The sequence below is a fragment of the Haemaphysalis longicornis genome, unplaced genomic scaffold (assembly GCF_048455015.1).
Source record: "Haemaphysalis longicornis isolate Haplotype H1 unplaced genomic scaffold, Haemaphysalis longicornis Haplotype H1 scaffold_4, whole genome shotgun sequence".
Taxonomy (NCBI): Eukaryota; Metazoa; Arthropoda; class Arachnida; order Ixodida; family Ixodidae; genus Haemaphysalis; species Haemaphysalis longicornis.
Window position 1 is genome coordinate 88,099,072 of NW_027526361.1, and position 18,783 is coordinate 88,117,854.

Consider the following 18,783-nt stretch of genomic DNA (forward strand, 5'->3'; position numbering starts at 1 on the left):
AGTAAATGGTCATCAGTATATGCATTTACTGACGAGCGTAAAGGCTAATTCTTTCTCTCTTCATTATGAAGTCATGAAGAGGCATTACAGGAAGGACGTGCGCACCAAGAACGCAGATTTGGCGAAAAGGAAACAGAAAAGGTAATGTTTTTTTTACAAAACACGGACTGTTAAATGGAAACACGGTTTACCTCGGTATTAGACATATATCTGTGGGAGTTTGGAATCGGTTTATATTAGCATTCAGAAATTCTTGTAAGGCAGTCATTGGATCACTTTGCCCCAGCATCTCTTCAAACGCTTTCGATTTTGATCGTAAAAAAAGTTGAAAATAAAACTGGCACCTTTTTTAGTTTTATGGTGGAGAAAGCCGGGCTCGCCGTGGGCCGAATTCTCCGCCACAACTCGACGGGAGCAACGGTCATCATGCTCTCAACCAGAGGCTCATTCGTGGTAATCGTCTGCGAATGCATTGAAAAGTAAAAACGATCAAACCATGCACTTTTCAACCCCGGTCTATCTTAGTCTTGTGAACCAATTGATGTGATTTCGTAGAGGCGGTCTTCTTACGCCTGTAAGCCGAACGAGTAATACAGAGCTGGCAGTGCGTCGCAATGCAGTGGTTATATAATCGGTGGCAGAGAGCCAGCAGCACGATTAAATTAGAATTAGGGAGGTATAACTGACCCACTCTGCCTGTTTTATGCTTGTGCTAATCCTTCTTCTGAAACAATGCCGCTGGACCCGCCGCGGTGGCTCAGTGGCTAAGGCGTTGCGCTGCTGAGCACGAGGTCGCGGGTTCGATTCCCGGCCGCGGCAGCCGCTTTTCTGATGGAGGCGAAAAAAGCAAAAACGCCCGCGTGTACGAGATTTCACCGCACATTAAAGATCCCAACGTGGTCAAAATTAATCCGGAGCCTTCCACTACGGCGCGCCTCGTCGCCTGCGTTGCGTCGGCGCGTTAAACCCCACAATCAATCAAATCAATCAAATCAGTCAACAATGCCGCTAGGTAAAAGGTTTATCATTACCGTACATTGGCCAACTGAGCGAAAATGCACACAGCACACTCCCACGCAGTCAAAAAAAAAAAAATGCCCGCAAGCACTATGCTTGATAAATCAGACACAAATGGAACCATGTGCGTCTGCCTACGGCATCATTGGAGCGAAATATTTACTAGGCCATGCGCCGAAAAGTCATTTATCGCGTAGCAGCGGCCTCAAGCCGCCGGAGCGCTAGTCTGGGTGGTGTGACGTCACGCCATGTAATTGATTGATTGTAGGGTTTAACGCGCCGACGCAGCGCAGGCGATGAGGCACGCCGTAGCGGAGGGCTCCGGATTAATTTTGACCGCCTGGGGATCTTTAACGTGCGCCGAAATCTCGTACACACGGGCGTTTTTGCTTTTCGCCTCGATCAGAAAAGCGGCTGCCGCGGCCGGGAATCGAGCCCGCGACCTCCTGCTCAGCAGCGCAACGCCTTAGCCACTGAGCCACCGCGGCGGGCCCGCCATGTGATCAAAAGCGCGGGGCCATAGCACCTGTTCTCGCTTGGAGCGTCGAACAAACGCAAGTTCCAAAAAGTCAAAAAATTTTCCCAGCTGTTAAGATGTTAAAAATATGTAATAGCGCAAAAGAATAAAATAATTTATTTTCTATTTTAATTTGAATATTTCGTATCCGCCCTGATCTAAGACTACTGCTGTCTGCTCCCGGCAGTTATGTTTTACTTAAAGAACATGTACATGTACCAACTCGCCCAGGCTTCAGTTTTAGCTTCACTTAAAGAATGTTTTTGTCGTTGGCTTCTGAAGTTAGTTATTTTGAACTCTGACAGTGGTCGAATGCGGGACTTTTTTCAGGATACACGCAAACCGCTGGTTGTGCTTTTACATTACGGCCTGTTAATATTCAACGAGTCGTTTATGTCACAATATAATTACTGTATCCGATTTCGACCAAATTCATTCCGGTACGTTGTTTTTAAAAAGGCCGTAACAAAAAGGAGTCCCCCGCATAAAACAAAAAGTACTGCGCATGACAATATGTGATTACTAAGCAAACGTTCGCCGTCAGAGCAGACACTTATAAGTGAAACTCGTCGGTCAAAAATAGAAAGTCGGGATCGCTCCTCAACTGTATTTTGTTTATGCGTTGCACTGTAGCTAACGGGCCTGGCACTGAAGTACGACTAGGCGTGAAGTACTTACTAGTAGGTGAAGTTCGGTGGTTCAGTCAATAACATTTGTTTTGCCCGGAAAGTTTTAATTTTGTTAGAATTTCACAATCGATTTTCAGAGTTTTAGCTGGAACATCTCTATAATACGAAGAACTTCTTGTAAAGCACCTCGCAACACAGTGGCGAATTCTTTACTTCAAGGTGAACTGAGTGATATACGGCTGAATCTGTGTGAAGCCTACCCTTCGGTTGGGGAAGTGCTGGAAGTCCTTGACCAATATTTGCTTGACGAGTTCGGGCTCCGCTACAAACAGCACAGCCTTCCCCATCTCAAAGGAGCTGCGAGTTCAAAAACATAAATAAATGAGTTTATAGAAGGCTTTCGGGTAAAACATGTGCGAGCATGTATATGGTCATGTCGTTTGATGAGGGAGTGGGACCATACAGAAATTGAAGGGTATTGGCGAACGCTGGTGCGCAAATACGCACTGAGTGAACAGGGAAAAATGGCAAGCAGAATCGCTCACGATGTTATTGTTACTTTGCCATCTCTAGGCGAGCTCTCCACGTGCAAGAAGCTCTCGCCCAGTTGGCTGAAGACACCGAGCTCCCAAAACACAGGGAGCCCCGCTGTCTAGATGACTGAGCGAACAGCTCAGTGGTGCCATCGCCACAACTATTGGGCAAAATAAAGTTACTACTACTACTACTACTACTTGGGTAATATTCCGCACGTGAGCGGTGCTGTTTCATTGGCCGATATTTTTTTTTTTTTTCTGAGGGAACAATTGTAAAACTAATCCAAAGAAGACTGTTAAATGCATCGTTGTTTATTTGTTTTGTTTTATGCTTCCTTTTTGCATGATGTTTTATTTCTAGTTACACTATTCCCTTCTCGTTTTTTCTCTTTCTCATTTACCTTTTTACGCCCTCCTATCCCTTTCAATTCTCTGTTGCTCTCCCCAATGTGCAGGGTGGCCAACCGGACGCTTCCTTAGTTCCCTGCCTTTTCTGTGCTGTTTTTTCCCCAGCATTTGATGTATCAAAGCTGTTGGGGAATATGCTACCGATACCCACATACCCTGTTGGAAATGGCAGCAAGTTTATTCCACCACAATGCTCCAGGACGACTAATCAGCGTCATCAAATTTGTGAATGGGGCGAAGGACGAGGCCAGCATATGATCAACGCAGAAAAATAGAAACTGCGCTGGGACAACAGCGCATAATCACGCCTTGCGCTGTTGTCCCGGCGCAGATTCCATTTTTTCCTCTAATCGCATGCGTGGTCTCGTCATTTGCCCAATTCACGCATTTGATGACGCTGATTGGTTGTCCTTAAGCGTTGTAGTGAAGCCCACTTACGGTCATTTCCTAGAGGGTAAACTCACCAGAAAGGCTAGCATTGAGGCTTCGAAAAATATCTGCATGCAAACATAGGTTTACGATAAAACATAAAATCACGTTTAACGATGTACGTTGCAAATTTTTGCGTTTAGAATTCATGCCGAGCGATGCTAGCGAACGAGAATAACGAAATTATATTCAACAGCTGTTCTATATCTCGATTAGCTTTTATCCGTATTTATTTACATTATTTTTTTTTGCGGCTTGCCAGAAGTGGCTTCTGAAATTGTAAGCGAATAGCACATAAATTTTATCCTAAGTGACTAGTTTTCTAGCAACCAAAGTTTTGGCCTAAATCTAAAATAGAACATAATGCGACTGCCTCTTTTCGCAAGCGCTCCGACACCACGCCATTGTCATTATTAGGGAAAAAAATGGACACTTACCCAAAGATTCTTCCATATTTTTTATACCTGGCAAAGTCGAGCACGTGGGAGGGCTAAAATTCACAGAAAAGCGGAAATATTGAGATTTGCTTAGAACACGATATCCCCATTTGGTGACACACACATGAGAACATATTTTTGAAAGTGGCAATAAACCAAACACATGTCAACGAACTTACAGCGTTCCTTGCATCCAAGCAAATACCTTTCGTTTCGGTGAATAGCAAATTGATCACTTCTTCGCAGGCTAACTGAAATTGATTTAGATCCGCAAAAGAAATGTCGCCTAGTGGCACAACCACTTGCTGATTTCATGACGAATATCGTTTTTACGAATAATAGGTTATGCTTGTCAGAAACTGGTTACGTTTGTATTATTTACGGCGCCTCCTTTTCTACCGGAAAGTTACTGATGAGAAATATTTTTTAGTAAGAATATTGAACTGAGCTCAATGTGGAAGTGCAAGCCAGACAAGCTTGAGCACTGTTCGTGTGAGAATTGAGTTTAAAATTATGCAATTGCAGACGCTGAAAGACGTCCGCCCCGTAATGCGTGCATCGTACAAATAATTTTATTCTTGTTTATTAGGCAACTGCCAATCAAGCACGGAAAAGTTGTTAATACACTGTTTCCCCACAAAACACGCACGAAAATTTCAGTCTGTAAAAGTGGACGCGACATCCGTACAGACAATAATTAGTGTTTATGAAGCAGCCAACTACCATGGTATTACACGGTTTTACAAGTGCCTGGTTATAGCTGAACACTGTGACTTAATATATTAACATGCAGCTATATTAACATTATATACTATATTAACATATTACTATATCAACATATAGGTCTTCAGAGGAGTAGAAACGCGGTTTCTTCTGTTTTTAACAGCGGAGCTAACATTCGTGTCCATCCGTGTGAATCGTTACTAGAAAAGTCCATTCGGTTAAGGGGAGAGGGGGAAGTGCTACGCCAAGAAGTGGGATTGAAAGTGGCGAGGAGGCAAGAGGGCGACGAGCAGGTCCTGGGAGTGCGTGCCTCAAGAAAAAAACGCTCCCCGTGGTCCGAATCGAACCTGGGTCTTGGAAGTTTGGACTTTGGACGCAAGGAGGGTAGATTGTGGGCTTTTATATAACTCAGTTTAAATGGAGAAAGCTTTGCTTTTTAACCATCTTTATCTTAATAAAGGGGCAAACCTAAGAAAAGCCAAGTGAAAGCTAGTGAAGACCACCAGCTCCGCTGTTTCCTCACCCTTCGCATCTCAACGGAGAATGTGGCCGAATTTCTTTCACGCCCCGCCACTATTTCAAAACATTTTGTCTTTTCAGGGTAAGGTGTGCATACGGAGAAAGGCACGCGAATTTTGCTTCTGCGTATCTCATTTTCAACTTACATTTCTCATTAACCTTATGGTTGGGTCGAAAAAAAGTCCGAATGGTTCCGAGGGGACGTTTTGGTTCTTCCAGTAGTTTCGATGGCGTGAAGCATACCTGCAAAATTTTAGTAGACCAACAAAATTAGTTGGGTTCTGAAAACCAATAATAGCCCCATGTACAGTCATGGCAAAACGAAATGCAAACGCGGCAAAATGAACCACAACATGCAAAATAAAAAAATACTGCTCCTGTAGGTCCTGATTCATCCTATTGATATATTTAGAGAGCCACATTTCCCAACTTTGTAATCTGTAATTAAGTCACACGTCAGTTGTATTTGCATAGAAGGAAACAGCGCTATTTGCGTGTTCTCGTTCAAATTTTTGTGACCGCGTTTCATTTTTCTGTAGCTATACATCACAGTGAAGGAGGAGCAGGAATACCTTTACTGTCAGAGGGGGCATGATTGCCCTGGTGGGGAAGGAGAGGGACGCGCAGGAAGGGCGGAAAAAATCGAAAAAATATCACTGTTCAAGGTTCAATAAACGATGGATAGCATTTTAAAGCCTATGGTTCCACTAAGATTTAGTTCGTAGATTTCGTGAAGAGATTGGTGATATGTTTATGACAGGAGTCGGCTCATGTTATCACACCAACTTGTAGAGACCACTGGTCAGTGGGTGTTCAATCATTTTCTTTAGCGCTGAGGGGTCCCCTCGAACGCGGTGCAAATGCGCTTCTTCTTCGGAGGGTAGGGAACCGAGGTCTAATAGTGGCTCGCGGCCAGCCGTGAAGTGTGCACAGTGCCATATCAAATGATATATGTTAGGGATGCACGTCCCATCACAATACGGGGGAGCGCTGGATATGCGGGCTGGCTCCGTGGGTTCATTTATGTACTACATGAGGGTTTAGTGCAGAGTCAGCATAGATTTTATTAGCTATCACCTCTCCCGAGCAATATCCCCGCAAGACTACTTTTTTATCGATATTCAGCCGAATGGTCATATTACCACGATTCCCCAGTCTTTACAAATAATACTTTCCTCCCATCATTACAATGCGTGTCATTTTTAAACAACTTTACTGCATCCCAGATCTATTGAAGTGTAAATAGAAAAGCTGCGGTGCTCTTGTTCTTTCATGGCCACAGCGTTAGAACTAACCTCTCTAAGCATTCGTCCCCAGAATTTTCTTCAGATCAGTACTTCGCAATGACGCTTTGCAGCCGCGCTTCATTTTACTGCTGGTCTTTCAGAACATTATAAAACTGGCTTAAAATGACGGCAGGGCGAGGGGGGGACCAGTGAAATACGCTTCCTGGGAGCCACTGCTCCGAGCATGTTCATTTATTGAAAGTCGTTAAATATGTTACAACTGAAGGACACATTAAAATAAAGAAGACGCAAAAAAACTACAGGTGTATGCTCTAAGCCTTTCGAAAGTACGCCATCGTGTGTTACCTGAGTCGCGGCTACGGGCACCTGATATACTTCCAAGAACTCGCGCCCTGTTTACTGAAGATACCTTCGCGATAAGGTAAAATCATCTATCTGTCGCACGCAATGGCCCTTAATGCACTGCACAGACAAACGGGTGCTATACTCAACATATTTGCCCACTTAACCCATCAATAAGACGTCATCCTCTATCGTGGGAACCCACAAGTATCTTTTTTTCAAGTGGAAATCATAACGGTTTCCCAGAGGGAGCTCTTTAAAAGCACTTATTACAGAAATAAGTGCAACCAAAATATTATTAACAGGTGATTAGGGACCGTATATGGAAACAATTCAATAAAATTTTAAGATGCAGAATCTGTACTTCTTTCGTGTGTCTTTACACAAAATAAAGAATAACATAGCTTAACATCTCCCGCGAATACATGGTCATCTACCGACAGCTGCCGGCCAACACATTTACACATGGTAGATTAATACACTCCATACATCTTACATTATACACATGCAATTGTAATTTCTGCATAGAGACATGCGCTCTTTACCACATGTTGTTGGAGTGCCGCAAGACACCATCCCTTGCCCCAAGAACAACCCCTTCATTTGAGAAGTGGGAAGGTCGGAGGACCAGCTCCACCCAGATTGCCCATATCATTTGGTAGACCGAGCGAGACAGGCCGCCTAAACCCAGGGCTTCCTGGACTAAGGATGTCCTCCACCTGGGAGTGAACCAAACAACTTTGTCTTCTCTAATAAACGGGAGTTCCTCCTTCTCGTCCCACGCTGTTCCGTACCCTAGAAGTTATGCTGAATCTCCTTTTTGGAAACTTCCCCGACAACAGACACCAACGGGGGTACCGGATGCGGCTACGCTTGTTTAGTTGCTGAAACATTAGTTGAGTCCTCAGTTTCTCTTCGCTGCGAGGATTGGGGGAGGGGTGGGAGGGGGAGAGATTGCGAGTGGAAAAGGCCATCGAATCTAGCTGTTATAATAATTGAGCAGGCCCATTCTGTAACGGCCCCGCAGGGCCGCCAGTATAAAGAAATGAAAAATAATAAATGAAGACTACCTATAGCGCGGCAGAGTAAACAACAAGAAATCTCTGCGCATTCTCTGAAGCGCAGTACTGTGTTACGTATCCCTGACAACAAGCACGCATCCATGATAACACGTATCCATGAAAGGCAAGCACGTATCCCCGATAACAAGAAGGAATTTATACGGGTTCGATGAACGCGCGTAAAGTAGAAAAAAAAAGGTTCATTTCGACATACTTAGATTATTGCGGTTCTGCTGCCTGCTGTCACCACTACGATGGCTCATTTCGCAGTGAGCCGAAGAAAAACAAAACTGAAGAAAACTATGGTAAGGTAATGTACAGTACAGCGAATGCATTCCGTAGTTTCTGCATTCTAAGCGTTACCTGAATTTCTGTGGTTGCTTTTGTGCTGCTTTCCTCCGTCTGCTGCGCGTCAAATTTTGCGCGAGCGAGTTATAAGCTGTAAACTACGGGAGACATGAGGACACCAGGGTGACAAAATTCCTGCAAAACAGGTAACCGTATGGTAATAGTGCTTTTAAAGAAGAAAGATTTCACAAAATAGGGTAATTAAAACAACGAAGCCTGTTCGCCCGATTTTTCCAAAGAAAGAATGGCAGATTAGCCTCTGCAGCAATTTTGCGAGTTTGAATAACACATCATTCTGGGAAAGGGGCATCACCTCATATGTCAGTACAGTGATACCTCCCATTCCCCCCACCCCTGTTGACAAGAATGGTCCCTTTGACCAATACCGCAAAACCAACGCCACTGCAGAAAAAGACAGTACGCCGTAGCAGCTCGTCACTTTGAGAAGACCAAGCTACCTTCAGCCGCTTTCCCACGGGTGGTTGGACTTTTGACATTCCTTAGTAGGCGACTAGAAAGTCGAAAGCACCGCGGACTTTTTTCTTCACGCTGGAAAAGTTGCTGTATTTACAACCGAGAGCTTACTCCCCCTTTTACACAACCCTACCTCTTAGAAATATCCTGACACCTGACGGCATCCCCCAATAGGACTTGCTGGATATTCCGGACTTTCTCGAGGAATCGCCAGTTGTTCCATAGGAGTAATGACTCACGGATTTGTCGGACTTCCCTTTTAATCAGAGTATTCTTCGTACCCCTCCAGGTTCCAAAAATCGGTCGGCTGTTGTATTTACAAAAGAATCTTAAGTCTTCGTGCTCTTCTAATCCTTGGTATTAAACTTTCTAGTAGAATGTGCAACTTACCACGTCCTAATTATAAAGGCAACAAAATTGATTTTCTTTATTTCATAATAAGGATGATCTGCACGGAGCTACGTTGAATAGACGAAAAGAGGGATTCCAACAGTAGGTTCTTTTTATTTTATAGTTTGTGCAGTTCAGTCGTCCCCAAACCTAATTCTGGCTACGTCGGAAACATTTATTCGCTAGTTAGTTACCGAAATTTAACTCAAATATTTATGGTGCTGTTTTTCAGTCCGAAGGTAGTTGTAGGTAGTTGGTAGTGACAACGGGAACAAAAACACCACCCCTGTTAAGTTGAACAAACATTTTCTCACGCTTTTCATGCACTTGGTAAGCATGCATATGCCGCATAAATTTCTCCACAAAATCTTACGGATGCCCCTTTTTCGATGCAGGTCGACGAGCCCAGAATTTCCGGTGTTTTATAGTCGATAACGAGAACTTGTATATTACAGAATAATGTGGCGATAACATACGAAACTGAGTAATCCCGCAAAACAATGACAGCTTTGAAAGCAAAGGGGTCTTGTCTATTAGTCGGCGTGTTCAGCCGTTTTGACATCATCACCCAAGTCATTGCACGCGTCACAAATATGCAGGTTCAAAAACCGGATGCCGCAGCCATTTTGGGGGTTCCCGCAAAAAATAAAAATCTCCGTGGACAGGAAGTCGGGAGTGTCATAGTGGGCAAAACACTAGCTATTCATAAGGTAGGCCAGAGAGAGAAACCCTTTAATGAAAGCTGAACAAATATCAGCCCCCCTAACGGTAGGGCTTGCTTGCTACTCCAAAGGGGGTGAATACAGTGAGATGGTAAGGGAAAATAGAGAGGGAAAAAAAGAAAAGGGAAAGAAAAGAAGGGGAAATGGGGAGGGAAGATGCCCACACATGTAAAATGCATGTGTTCAGATTTTTGTTCGCAGGCTTTGTTTCGGCAAGAAAAGTAAGCAGAGTTTTTGTTCGCAGCACTGCCTAACAATGATTTCACCAGGGGTCGAGGGAAGTGTTATAGTTCTAGAGGACCTACGCGTCGGAGTCAGAGAAGTGCCTTCGATGCTGTTGCCCGTTGACTAGCCTATCCTGGGTAGTGGCTTAAAACGTGCCCAATGTTGTCGGTAGTAAAGCACACTGTACACAAATGCGATTCTACCCAGCCCAGTTTAAACAAGAAGCTTCGGGTGTATCCAACGTTAAGTCGGAGCCGGTGTAGCACGCCTTCAGTTCGCTAGGGCAGGCCCCGCGGAAGCCGGAAATCTCACTTAGGGTTTATCACATACTGAGGCGCATGCCTTCTCAGAGGATCTGCCAAGCCGGCAGCTGGAGTTGCCATCCTAGGTCAAATGCAGCTGCTTTGATACACTCGTTGTACAAAGTAGGCCATTAGTCTAGGGCAGGGTACCGCATAATTTGGCATAATTGGTGCCCCGTAGATAGGACGCTGGAGATAGTGAGGTTGTCAAATGCTCTCTATTCGAACTGGGGCGTTCGCAACTGTATCTAGCCTACGTAGAGCAATTAGCTACCCCTATTTATCTTTTAATTTCAGCAATCACAAATACATTTGCCTCGGGGTTGAACTGAAAGTGTTTGTCGCCACCTCTCACTATATCTCACTATTTTATTTTTTTTTGTAAAGTGTAATGCCAAGAGCGTTAGGAAGGGGGACGTTTCCGCCTTACGTTGCCATTCCGTTGTTAATGCAACTGCCTCGCGACCTCCGCGCCGGCGAATAGATATTTCGTATATTTGAGACTATTCAATTACATGGGTTCCTTTTCTCAGACAGGCACCAGAAAATAATACGCTTCGTGTTATCGTTAAAAATGTTAAGTCAATTGTTTCATAGAAATCACTCAATTCATTTCGTTTTTACTTCTTTCACCCCATCCAACCGTTTAGTGCCATTTTCCTTTGATTTTGGTGGCTCCCTTGTTCATTTCACGGCCATGATTTTGTGCTTCGTTGTCACCTTTACGTTTGCCTTTGTGACAACAGCAGGAGATCGTGTATAATGATATAGACAAAATTGACGAGGAGACATGTTTATTCACGCAAGGGAAAACAGTAAGACACTCGGCTAATCTTTCTCTGCCGACAGAGGGCGTAAGGCTATTCGAGGAGTGAGCGGAATAGGCTACGACAAAAGGTGGAGTCTTTGTAGGAAGAGGAGAAAGACGGCTTGAGAGAACAGGTGGCCCTCAAAGCTGTAAGCGACTATATGCGAAACGCTTTTTTATCATGCTGATAGCAGCCAACGGTTAATAACAGTTACGCGATTTGTAATAGAACATACATTGATTTCTGGTCATTCAAGCCTATTGTAATTCGGTGGTATCACTTTCAAGCAAAGACATAACTGGTACTTACAGATACAACAGGAAGCAGACAGTTGCGGCGAGTATTATCCATTCCGTCAGGCCGACCGGCAGCACCATAGTCGAGCAGATATTTGTGGATTGACGTGGATGTCGAGGACACGCGCCGAGTGTTGATCGCCCCTCTCGCCAAGTGTCTCACGAAAAATTAGCACCGCCGATATGTTGCCCAGAAGAGGTCTTTTCTACTAGGTGAGCTGATAAAACCTAACATCTCTAAATGCTTCAGGCTGTTTCCTGCGCCCTAGTATCGGTGAAACAACATACAATTGATTGTTCAAGAAGTCATACCAGCCGTACGCGCGCCTAGGCTGTGACGCGCAAGCGAGTCGTCGCTATGGCGGCAGGACGAGCGAGAAGGCGAAGGAAAGAGGTACGGAGTGCGCGAGAGGAAAAGTGAAAACGAAAGAATAAATAACCACCAAGGCTACGCTTCGGAACGCCGACTAGGGGCCGCGATTGACACGTTATACATATGGTACTGGGGTGGCTGCTGCTCTTTGAATGTGCGAAGTAAAGACGGGCGATAAAAGTGGAAGGTCAAGATATACCATGGGTATCAGGCCCGCTGCAGTGGAGGGCTAAAGAATAAGTTGGCCACCTCGAGATATTTAACGTTCCGCGAAATCTCCACAGATGGCCATCTGTGGTATTCATTTAATAATATTCCGTCACTGTAACGACGGTTACAAAGAAGCACCGTAATTGCTTTTCGCGTTGCTCTTTGGGGTGCAGGAATTATTAGTATTCCCGCACTGATGTAACATCGTGCAGCAGATATTGATTGTTGATGATGAAATTCTACAAAGGCACTCCATTTGTATTTTGGAGAGAAGACGCAGTCCACATACACGAGAAAAGAGAGAACAGCTCTCTATCTGGTTAGTGAGAGATTCAATGGGAACAGGCCTTTCTCTACGGAAAAAGGTTTCTTGTCATGGATACTTTTTGATCGAATAAAATTTCTTAAAATTCGTATTTCGCTTGCCTTTTTTGTTCTGGGTCAATGCTTTAACTTAGGTGTGACTTTCTGGAAAAGCGTACTGCTAGCGAAAAACTACAAAGCAAGAACTATAGTTTCCTCTTCATCCCATGCTTAAAGCAGTCGCTAAAATCCTGACGTAAATCGCCTTGAATGGACTCCGACATAGCGGATATTTCAAGCATTTGCTTGCGTTCATACTGAGAAAATACGCGTTCAGCCAGAAAAAAAAATTAGAGATCGACTGGGTGAACCTTAGAAATTCCCATTCCGCATTTTTGTGCATAAAGAGTGCGTTACGTGATTTGTGCCCCTTGGCGTTTTCTTTTTTCCAGTTTCCACTTTTTTACTTTTGTCGTCTGAGGACTGTGTATAAGATAAAGGTTTATTTCGTTCGCGAAGTTTTAGTATTTGAATTCCTTCTGTTTTAATTTTTAAGGCAAGCTTTGCATGGGGCGGCAGAAAGTTAGATGGGCAAATGAGATCAAGAAGTTTGCGGGGATAAATTGGTCGCAGTTAGCACAGGACCGGGGTAATTCGAGGTTAATGGGAGAGACCTTTGCCCTGCAGTGGGCGTAGATAGGCTGGTGATGAAGATGATGATACTGATGATGATGATAATTTTTAAAATATAACTCTACGAATAACCCTAACGCGAACTTTTATGCCGAATAAATGTTGATTCCCGCAGTTATGCAATTTTGTGCAGCTATAGGGTTTTATAATTATGGTGCGTAGTGATGATTTGTGGTCGTCTGTAGGTTCGCTTTATCACTCGTTCGTTATTTTTATTTTGTTTTCCTTGCGTGAGAGCGTTGTATAAATTAGATATTCTCGGTTTATTGCCCAATTTTTTTGTTTTTTTTTATTATTTAGACGTTTGTTTCAGCTGTCTCTGATTAATTATGTTTTTTTTTACACTACTATCGCGATTAACTGTGTTAAGTTCACCAGTTACACATTTTTATTCATATACAAGGCGTTACATGGATGTTGCGTTTTCAAACAGGTTTTCTCGGGTTTCGGTTTGTTTTTTTCGGGGGGGTTTATTTTTGTCATCGTCGTGTGAGGACCGTGTAGAAGCGATTGATTCGGAACTTTTTTGTCTCTGGTATTCTTATTTGCTTGTTTCAAAAAAGCTTTGTGCTCCGATCATCTGTACCTTAGGACCGCACAACGACCGTCCGCGTCCGTGTGCACAGCATTTACAATCGCAAAAAAGTCACACAGGCACCGGCAGGGTTCGAGCCTGTGTCTGGTAGACCAGACAGAGTTAGTGTCAGTCGTCTTACCCTTTGCAGGGAAGGATTTCAGGATATTTTGAAGAAGTTGTCATGTCACTCAGGTTTCTGTCAACTCGCTTTTCGATGGTCTATTTGAGTACAGTGTCACGTAGAAAATTATATAAAGATGTTTGCGACAGTCTGTTCCCAGTACCGCGATATAGAGAACTGCACAAAGAAGGCCCAGGGCAGGATGTACTGAAACGAGTTAAGCGTGTGGCTGTAAAACCGGGGGTGAAGTCCTTTGTTTCTCAAACTTCATTCGGGGACATGTACTGTGCAAACATGGTTAAAATAAAAGGGGTTAGAAACACCGTGGGGTATTGACTGCACAGTTTGTAAACAACCGGATAGCATAGACCACGCGTTTATACACTGTTAGATGGCGGTTCACTTTTGGGATGTTATGCAGCGAACTTTACACAAAGACTTCCAAATTAACCCGCATGGTATACACTATTTACCCACAGAAAATAACGAAGGAGTCCCCTACGATTTAATAATGCTCGTGGGCCTTCACAGCATATGGCGGGCGCGCATGGCGTGGCTTCATGGCGACGTGGGCTACGACAGTGAGTTAGTACCTGAGAGTCAAATGGCGTACTCCCTCGACTGTAACGGTGCGAATAACCTTAGGACCTCCCAAAGTCCGTCCGCGTCTATCCGTGCGCACACCACCATCAAGCGAAAACCAAGTGAAATTCTATTTGAGCCGTGAGTTGCAGTTTCATTTAGGGAATAATCAAGGTGCAACTGACGGCTGAAATCGAATGACGGTCGGGGCGCAAATCGGATGTCACTCGGGGCGCAACTTGGATGTCATTTTGAGTCCGCGTACTCCGCACCCTCTCCGTCGTCCACGGGGTGAAGATGCTGCCATTGTTATTCGCGTTTCTCTTAGTTTATCTGGGAATTTGTTTACTGCCGTAGGCCTAGATGGTGTAGCTGCTGCACCTTGCCGCTGTTAGTTACCTCAACAAACTAGACAGGGAGCGCGATCACATATGCGGTAAGTTCCAACTCATATGGAAGCGGCTACTGTGTCTGTGGATTAAGATGTCCACAAGAATTTGGGGGCGTATAAAAGCACTTGGTTCGCATTACTATAACCTCCATAGTTGCCGCAAAGTGGTGGTTTGGTGTTTTGTTGGCTGAGGATGTTCAATCTCGTCAGATGAGTAGGATACGTGTGCAACTACCGTGGCTTGTTTTTCTTTTTTTCTTTTGTTTAGGTTTGGGTGTGGAACAACAAAAGATTTGTATTTTTAGGTTGTTTCAGATTATTGTGGACCCCCGTATTTGGAAAGAATGGTGCCCGGATTCTCATCTCCCGGTTAAGTGTGTCCGCGCTTCATTTCCAAGCATTGCGACATGCTCCGGGACCATACCGTACTTACCCGATTCTAACGCGCCCCCGATTCTAACGCGCACCCGATTTTCCTGGCAAAAAAAAAAAAAAAAAAAAAAAAAAACTTGCACCTTCGATTGTAACGCGCACGGAACTTTATAACCCAGACAAACGAATGCGGGAGAAATGGGCGATTTATTTCCCGAACTAATCTCACTCATCTCACTCCTCGTCCCTTTCCGCTGACCACAACATCTCGTCCTCAGTGCCGCCAAGAGCGTTCGCGATGCCACACTTCTGAACGAACGTTCAGCCATGGTCGATGGGATCGTGGCCCACGCCTCGCACGCCCATCCCGCAGGCTTCTCCAGAGGCGCACACTTCAACCGACCGTTCGTTTTGAACGCTGAGAGCCGCTGCTGACATTGCTGTTATGAAGTGCGCAAGTGGAACGATTTGACGATTTGTTTGAACGCCGATAGAACACCATAGGCGCTTATGCTTCCTCCGTACGCAAAATTGTTGCTAAACATGGAGGAAATCTTCTTCCATGTTGCTAAAGGCTTTGGCGCCATCTTGAGGTGGCGATGGCGATAGGTGGGATGAAATTTCCGCTGTTACGGCAGTTTCGGCTTCGTATCCGATTCTAACGCGCATGCGATTTTTCGGCCTATTTTTCTGGAAAAAAGGTTCGCGTTAGAATCGGGTAATTACGGTAGATCCTGTTTGAGGTTGATGTGCGCAGCTTGAACTAGTGCCGCAAAATGGCGTAGCTTCCGCTAGTGGTGCAAGGCTGGAGAAACAGCAGAGCTGGCGGCCTTGCTCCTTTCGTCGGAGACCCCGCTGTTGCACCTTGCATATATTTCCGGACTGGCCGCTGAACGTTCTCCATGACAGGCAGGCCCGAATCGCTTTGTCCGCAGCCTTTCACATCGCTCCCAAGGTGGACCACGTTAGCACCCGCTAGAGCCCGCGGCGACCAGCCTCGTGAACTCTGTGTCTGTGCTCCTCACTTCAGGAATGAAAGCAGGGGAACTGGTGAGATGAACAGCTCATGAGATACTACGGTTCCAACTCAATCACATAGAAGACGGTTTCATAACGGGAGGGACCAGGGTTAGATTCGGACAACTGGAAGCCCTTTTCCCCTCGTTTGTCAGTTTTTAGTTCGTCCGGTGGCGGTCCTTTATTGTTTTCGGTTGGGCTCACTTGGGAGGAAGGTTATCGCTCTTTTATTCTTTTATTATTTATTTCCAACCTCCCAAACCCACGTGTACATTTGCGTTCCCGTCTCACAATGAGGCGGCCTGGAAAGGCGAGATGGAATTGTTTTTGCACGCTTTGGGCGCTAAATTCTTTCCTAGGTTCATTTATCTTTCCCGCTTCAAAATTAACCTATTCGACTGTAATCCTTGTGAAAATTCGTGTCTGCATGGCCTTTTTTCCTTGTAGGTTTTGCGCAGTGCGTCCTTTAGACTTTCACCAGCTCAACTGACGAAGATTGCACTAAGTCGGCAAGGCTCGTACCACAGCGAAGCTGCAGGATTTCTTTATACGTGAGCGCTTAAGGACACATCACCACTCATTTGTACAAGTTTGAAATTGTTTATTTACATGTTCCGTCATTGCTTTGCATAGTGCTAGTAGTAGTCGTCGTCATATGCCTCCATATCGTCGTTGTCCTCATGCCAAACATTACAAGCGCGGTAGCGCTTGAAGGCAGCGCTGGAAGTTTTCTTTTTTTTTTTTTGCTAGAGCCACTGCGCGAGCTGGCAAGGCTCGGCGGTCAGCGTGAGGCACGCGTTTACGAGCGCTCTACGTTTTCTTATTGCTTTTTCCTGCAACACCTAACTTGCCGCTTGTACAGCAGCTCCGCTGTTGAGAGAGTGTTGCAGCTCTGGCGGATCGTGAATCCGGAGATGTCTGAGGAGGACAAAAGAATTCACCTCCTAAATTAAGGGCATCGCCGACGATGTGTATACACTTTTGATTGGCAATGAGCCGCGGAAGAACACTTCGGATGTCAGTCAACACTGTCATATATTTGAAGCCTTGAAGATACGGCGCAGTACGACAAAGTGTAGCCGCTTTGCTAACGTGACCGCTCAGGCCACAGTTGACGTGGCTGCTGGTCTACCATGCTGACAACGTACGACGAATCGTGCGTGAATAACTGTTACGGCTAGGAGAGGTAACTCGGCGTCCTGAGAACATGCGCTACCGCTGTGCAGTCGAAGAAGCGCCTGCAAGTGCTTTCCAACCTGCAAGTACGTACGCGCTTCAATCCAGCGACGTTCTGAGACCACCGAGAGCCGCCTCCTCGCTCCTACCAGTAGTTGAACAGCGCTGCGTACAGGAACCCTTCATTCTCTACCAGGTATTGAGATTATAAAGGTCACTCTACCCTGGAAAGCTATACCGTGCCCCCGAAGTTCGGTGACAGCTCTTGTCTGCTACAACTGCGACATGGTTGGACACATCTTGCGGTATTTTTGTGGTCGCCGCCAATCACCAACATTCGAAGGACGATCGGTGCCCAGACACTTTGCCGGGCAGGGGAACCCCACTGACTTGCTCGGTTGCGTATTCTGGCCACACAAAACCGTTCCAAGCTACACTACGCCAGACTTCATTAGGGTATTGCGTATAAAAAGGTGATTTCGTGTTGCTTTGGACCCCTTTACACCAGCGGGGATGGTGCGATGAGCTGCTTGTGCATTACATCGGGTGATTTTCAGCCCTGAACCGGGCGAGCGACGTCAATTACGTCATCTCCCGGCTTCTCACGGACGGCCTACGAAGTCTAAAGGAGCAAGTGGATCATGTCGCTCGCCTGGAGCCTTTTAAAGACGTTAATCTTTTTTGGGGTACGGATACGCAGAAATTTTGGTCTCTCCGTATGTCTGTCTGTCTGTCTGTCTATGACTCGATTCAGCCAACCGGCCTTAGTGAAAGAGGAGCTGCGCAATAGGTTTATATACCCACAGCCAAATCTAAACTTCTATGTCCGGTGGAAATGTTCATACCTGTCAACATTGTTGAATAAGAACAATATATTACGCAAATATCAGGCAAGAAATCAGTATAGAAGTGATATTTGCTGTGCATCTATATAAAAACATCATGGATGCTTGATTTTTGTGATAGCATATTCTACATGCACTTCAGAACTAAAAAAAATCACTCCGTCGCCTGCTGTCACCCGCGCCACAATAGCTTTCGGCGACATTTTAAGAAATCGAACGGCAACAGTTACGAAGGGCTCCACTAGGTAGCTTGCACGCTCCGCTTGCAACGGAAGTGGAGAAGGGCGACGTGGTCGCATAAACGTTGAAGTGGGAACGCGCCGGGCGAGGAACAGCATGAGAGGTGCGCGGGAAAACATAGGGAGGCATTAACTTGCAAATGTCAGCGAAAGGCTATCGTCTTTCGTCGACATTTGCAACAAAAAGAGAAGATACGAGGCCAATTTTTTGTCTTTGCGACGCACCCTGACACGCTCGGACGTCTACGTCTGCATCGGTTGAGATGTTACGCTGACCGTGTACTGTGAGCGAGATGGACCGAATTGGTGAAGGTAAGAAGACAGAGTTCGCAGGGAGTTTCGACGGGCTATCTGGGTAAAGCAGAGAAGAACGAGGGCCTTTCAGATGGGCAGTCTGCCATCTTGAGTGACAACATATCCGCCCACAAATGAACGTTCACTGCCTAAATGTAA

The 18,783-nt window shown here is 45.3% G+C and overlaps 1 protein-coding gene across 1 annotated transcript in view; it reads right to left on the reverse strand.

The window, feature by feature from the left end:
* LOC144179828 (uncharacterized) overlaps positions 1–11,810 on the reverse strand; it is a 68,085-nt gene extending 56,275 nt beyond the window's left edge. Inside the window, exons 1-5 of the mRNA XM_077708259.1 lie at positions 11,445–11,810; positions 5,362–5,458; positions 3,974–4,026; positions 2,424–2,520; positions 345–461 (exon numbers count right to left, since the gene is read on the reverse strand). Of these exons, the coding sequence (XP_077564385.1) occupies positions 345–461; positions 2,424–2,520; positions 3,974–4,026; positions 5,362–5,458; positions 11,445–11,512 (432 nt within the window). The 5' untranslated portion in view covers positions 11,513–11,810. The remainder of the gene's footprint in view (positions 1–344; positions 462–2,423; positions 2,521–3,973; positions 4,027–5,361; positions 5,459–11,444) is intronic.
* Between the last annotated feature and the right edge of the window lie 6,973 nt (positions 11,811–18,783).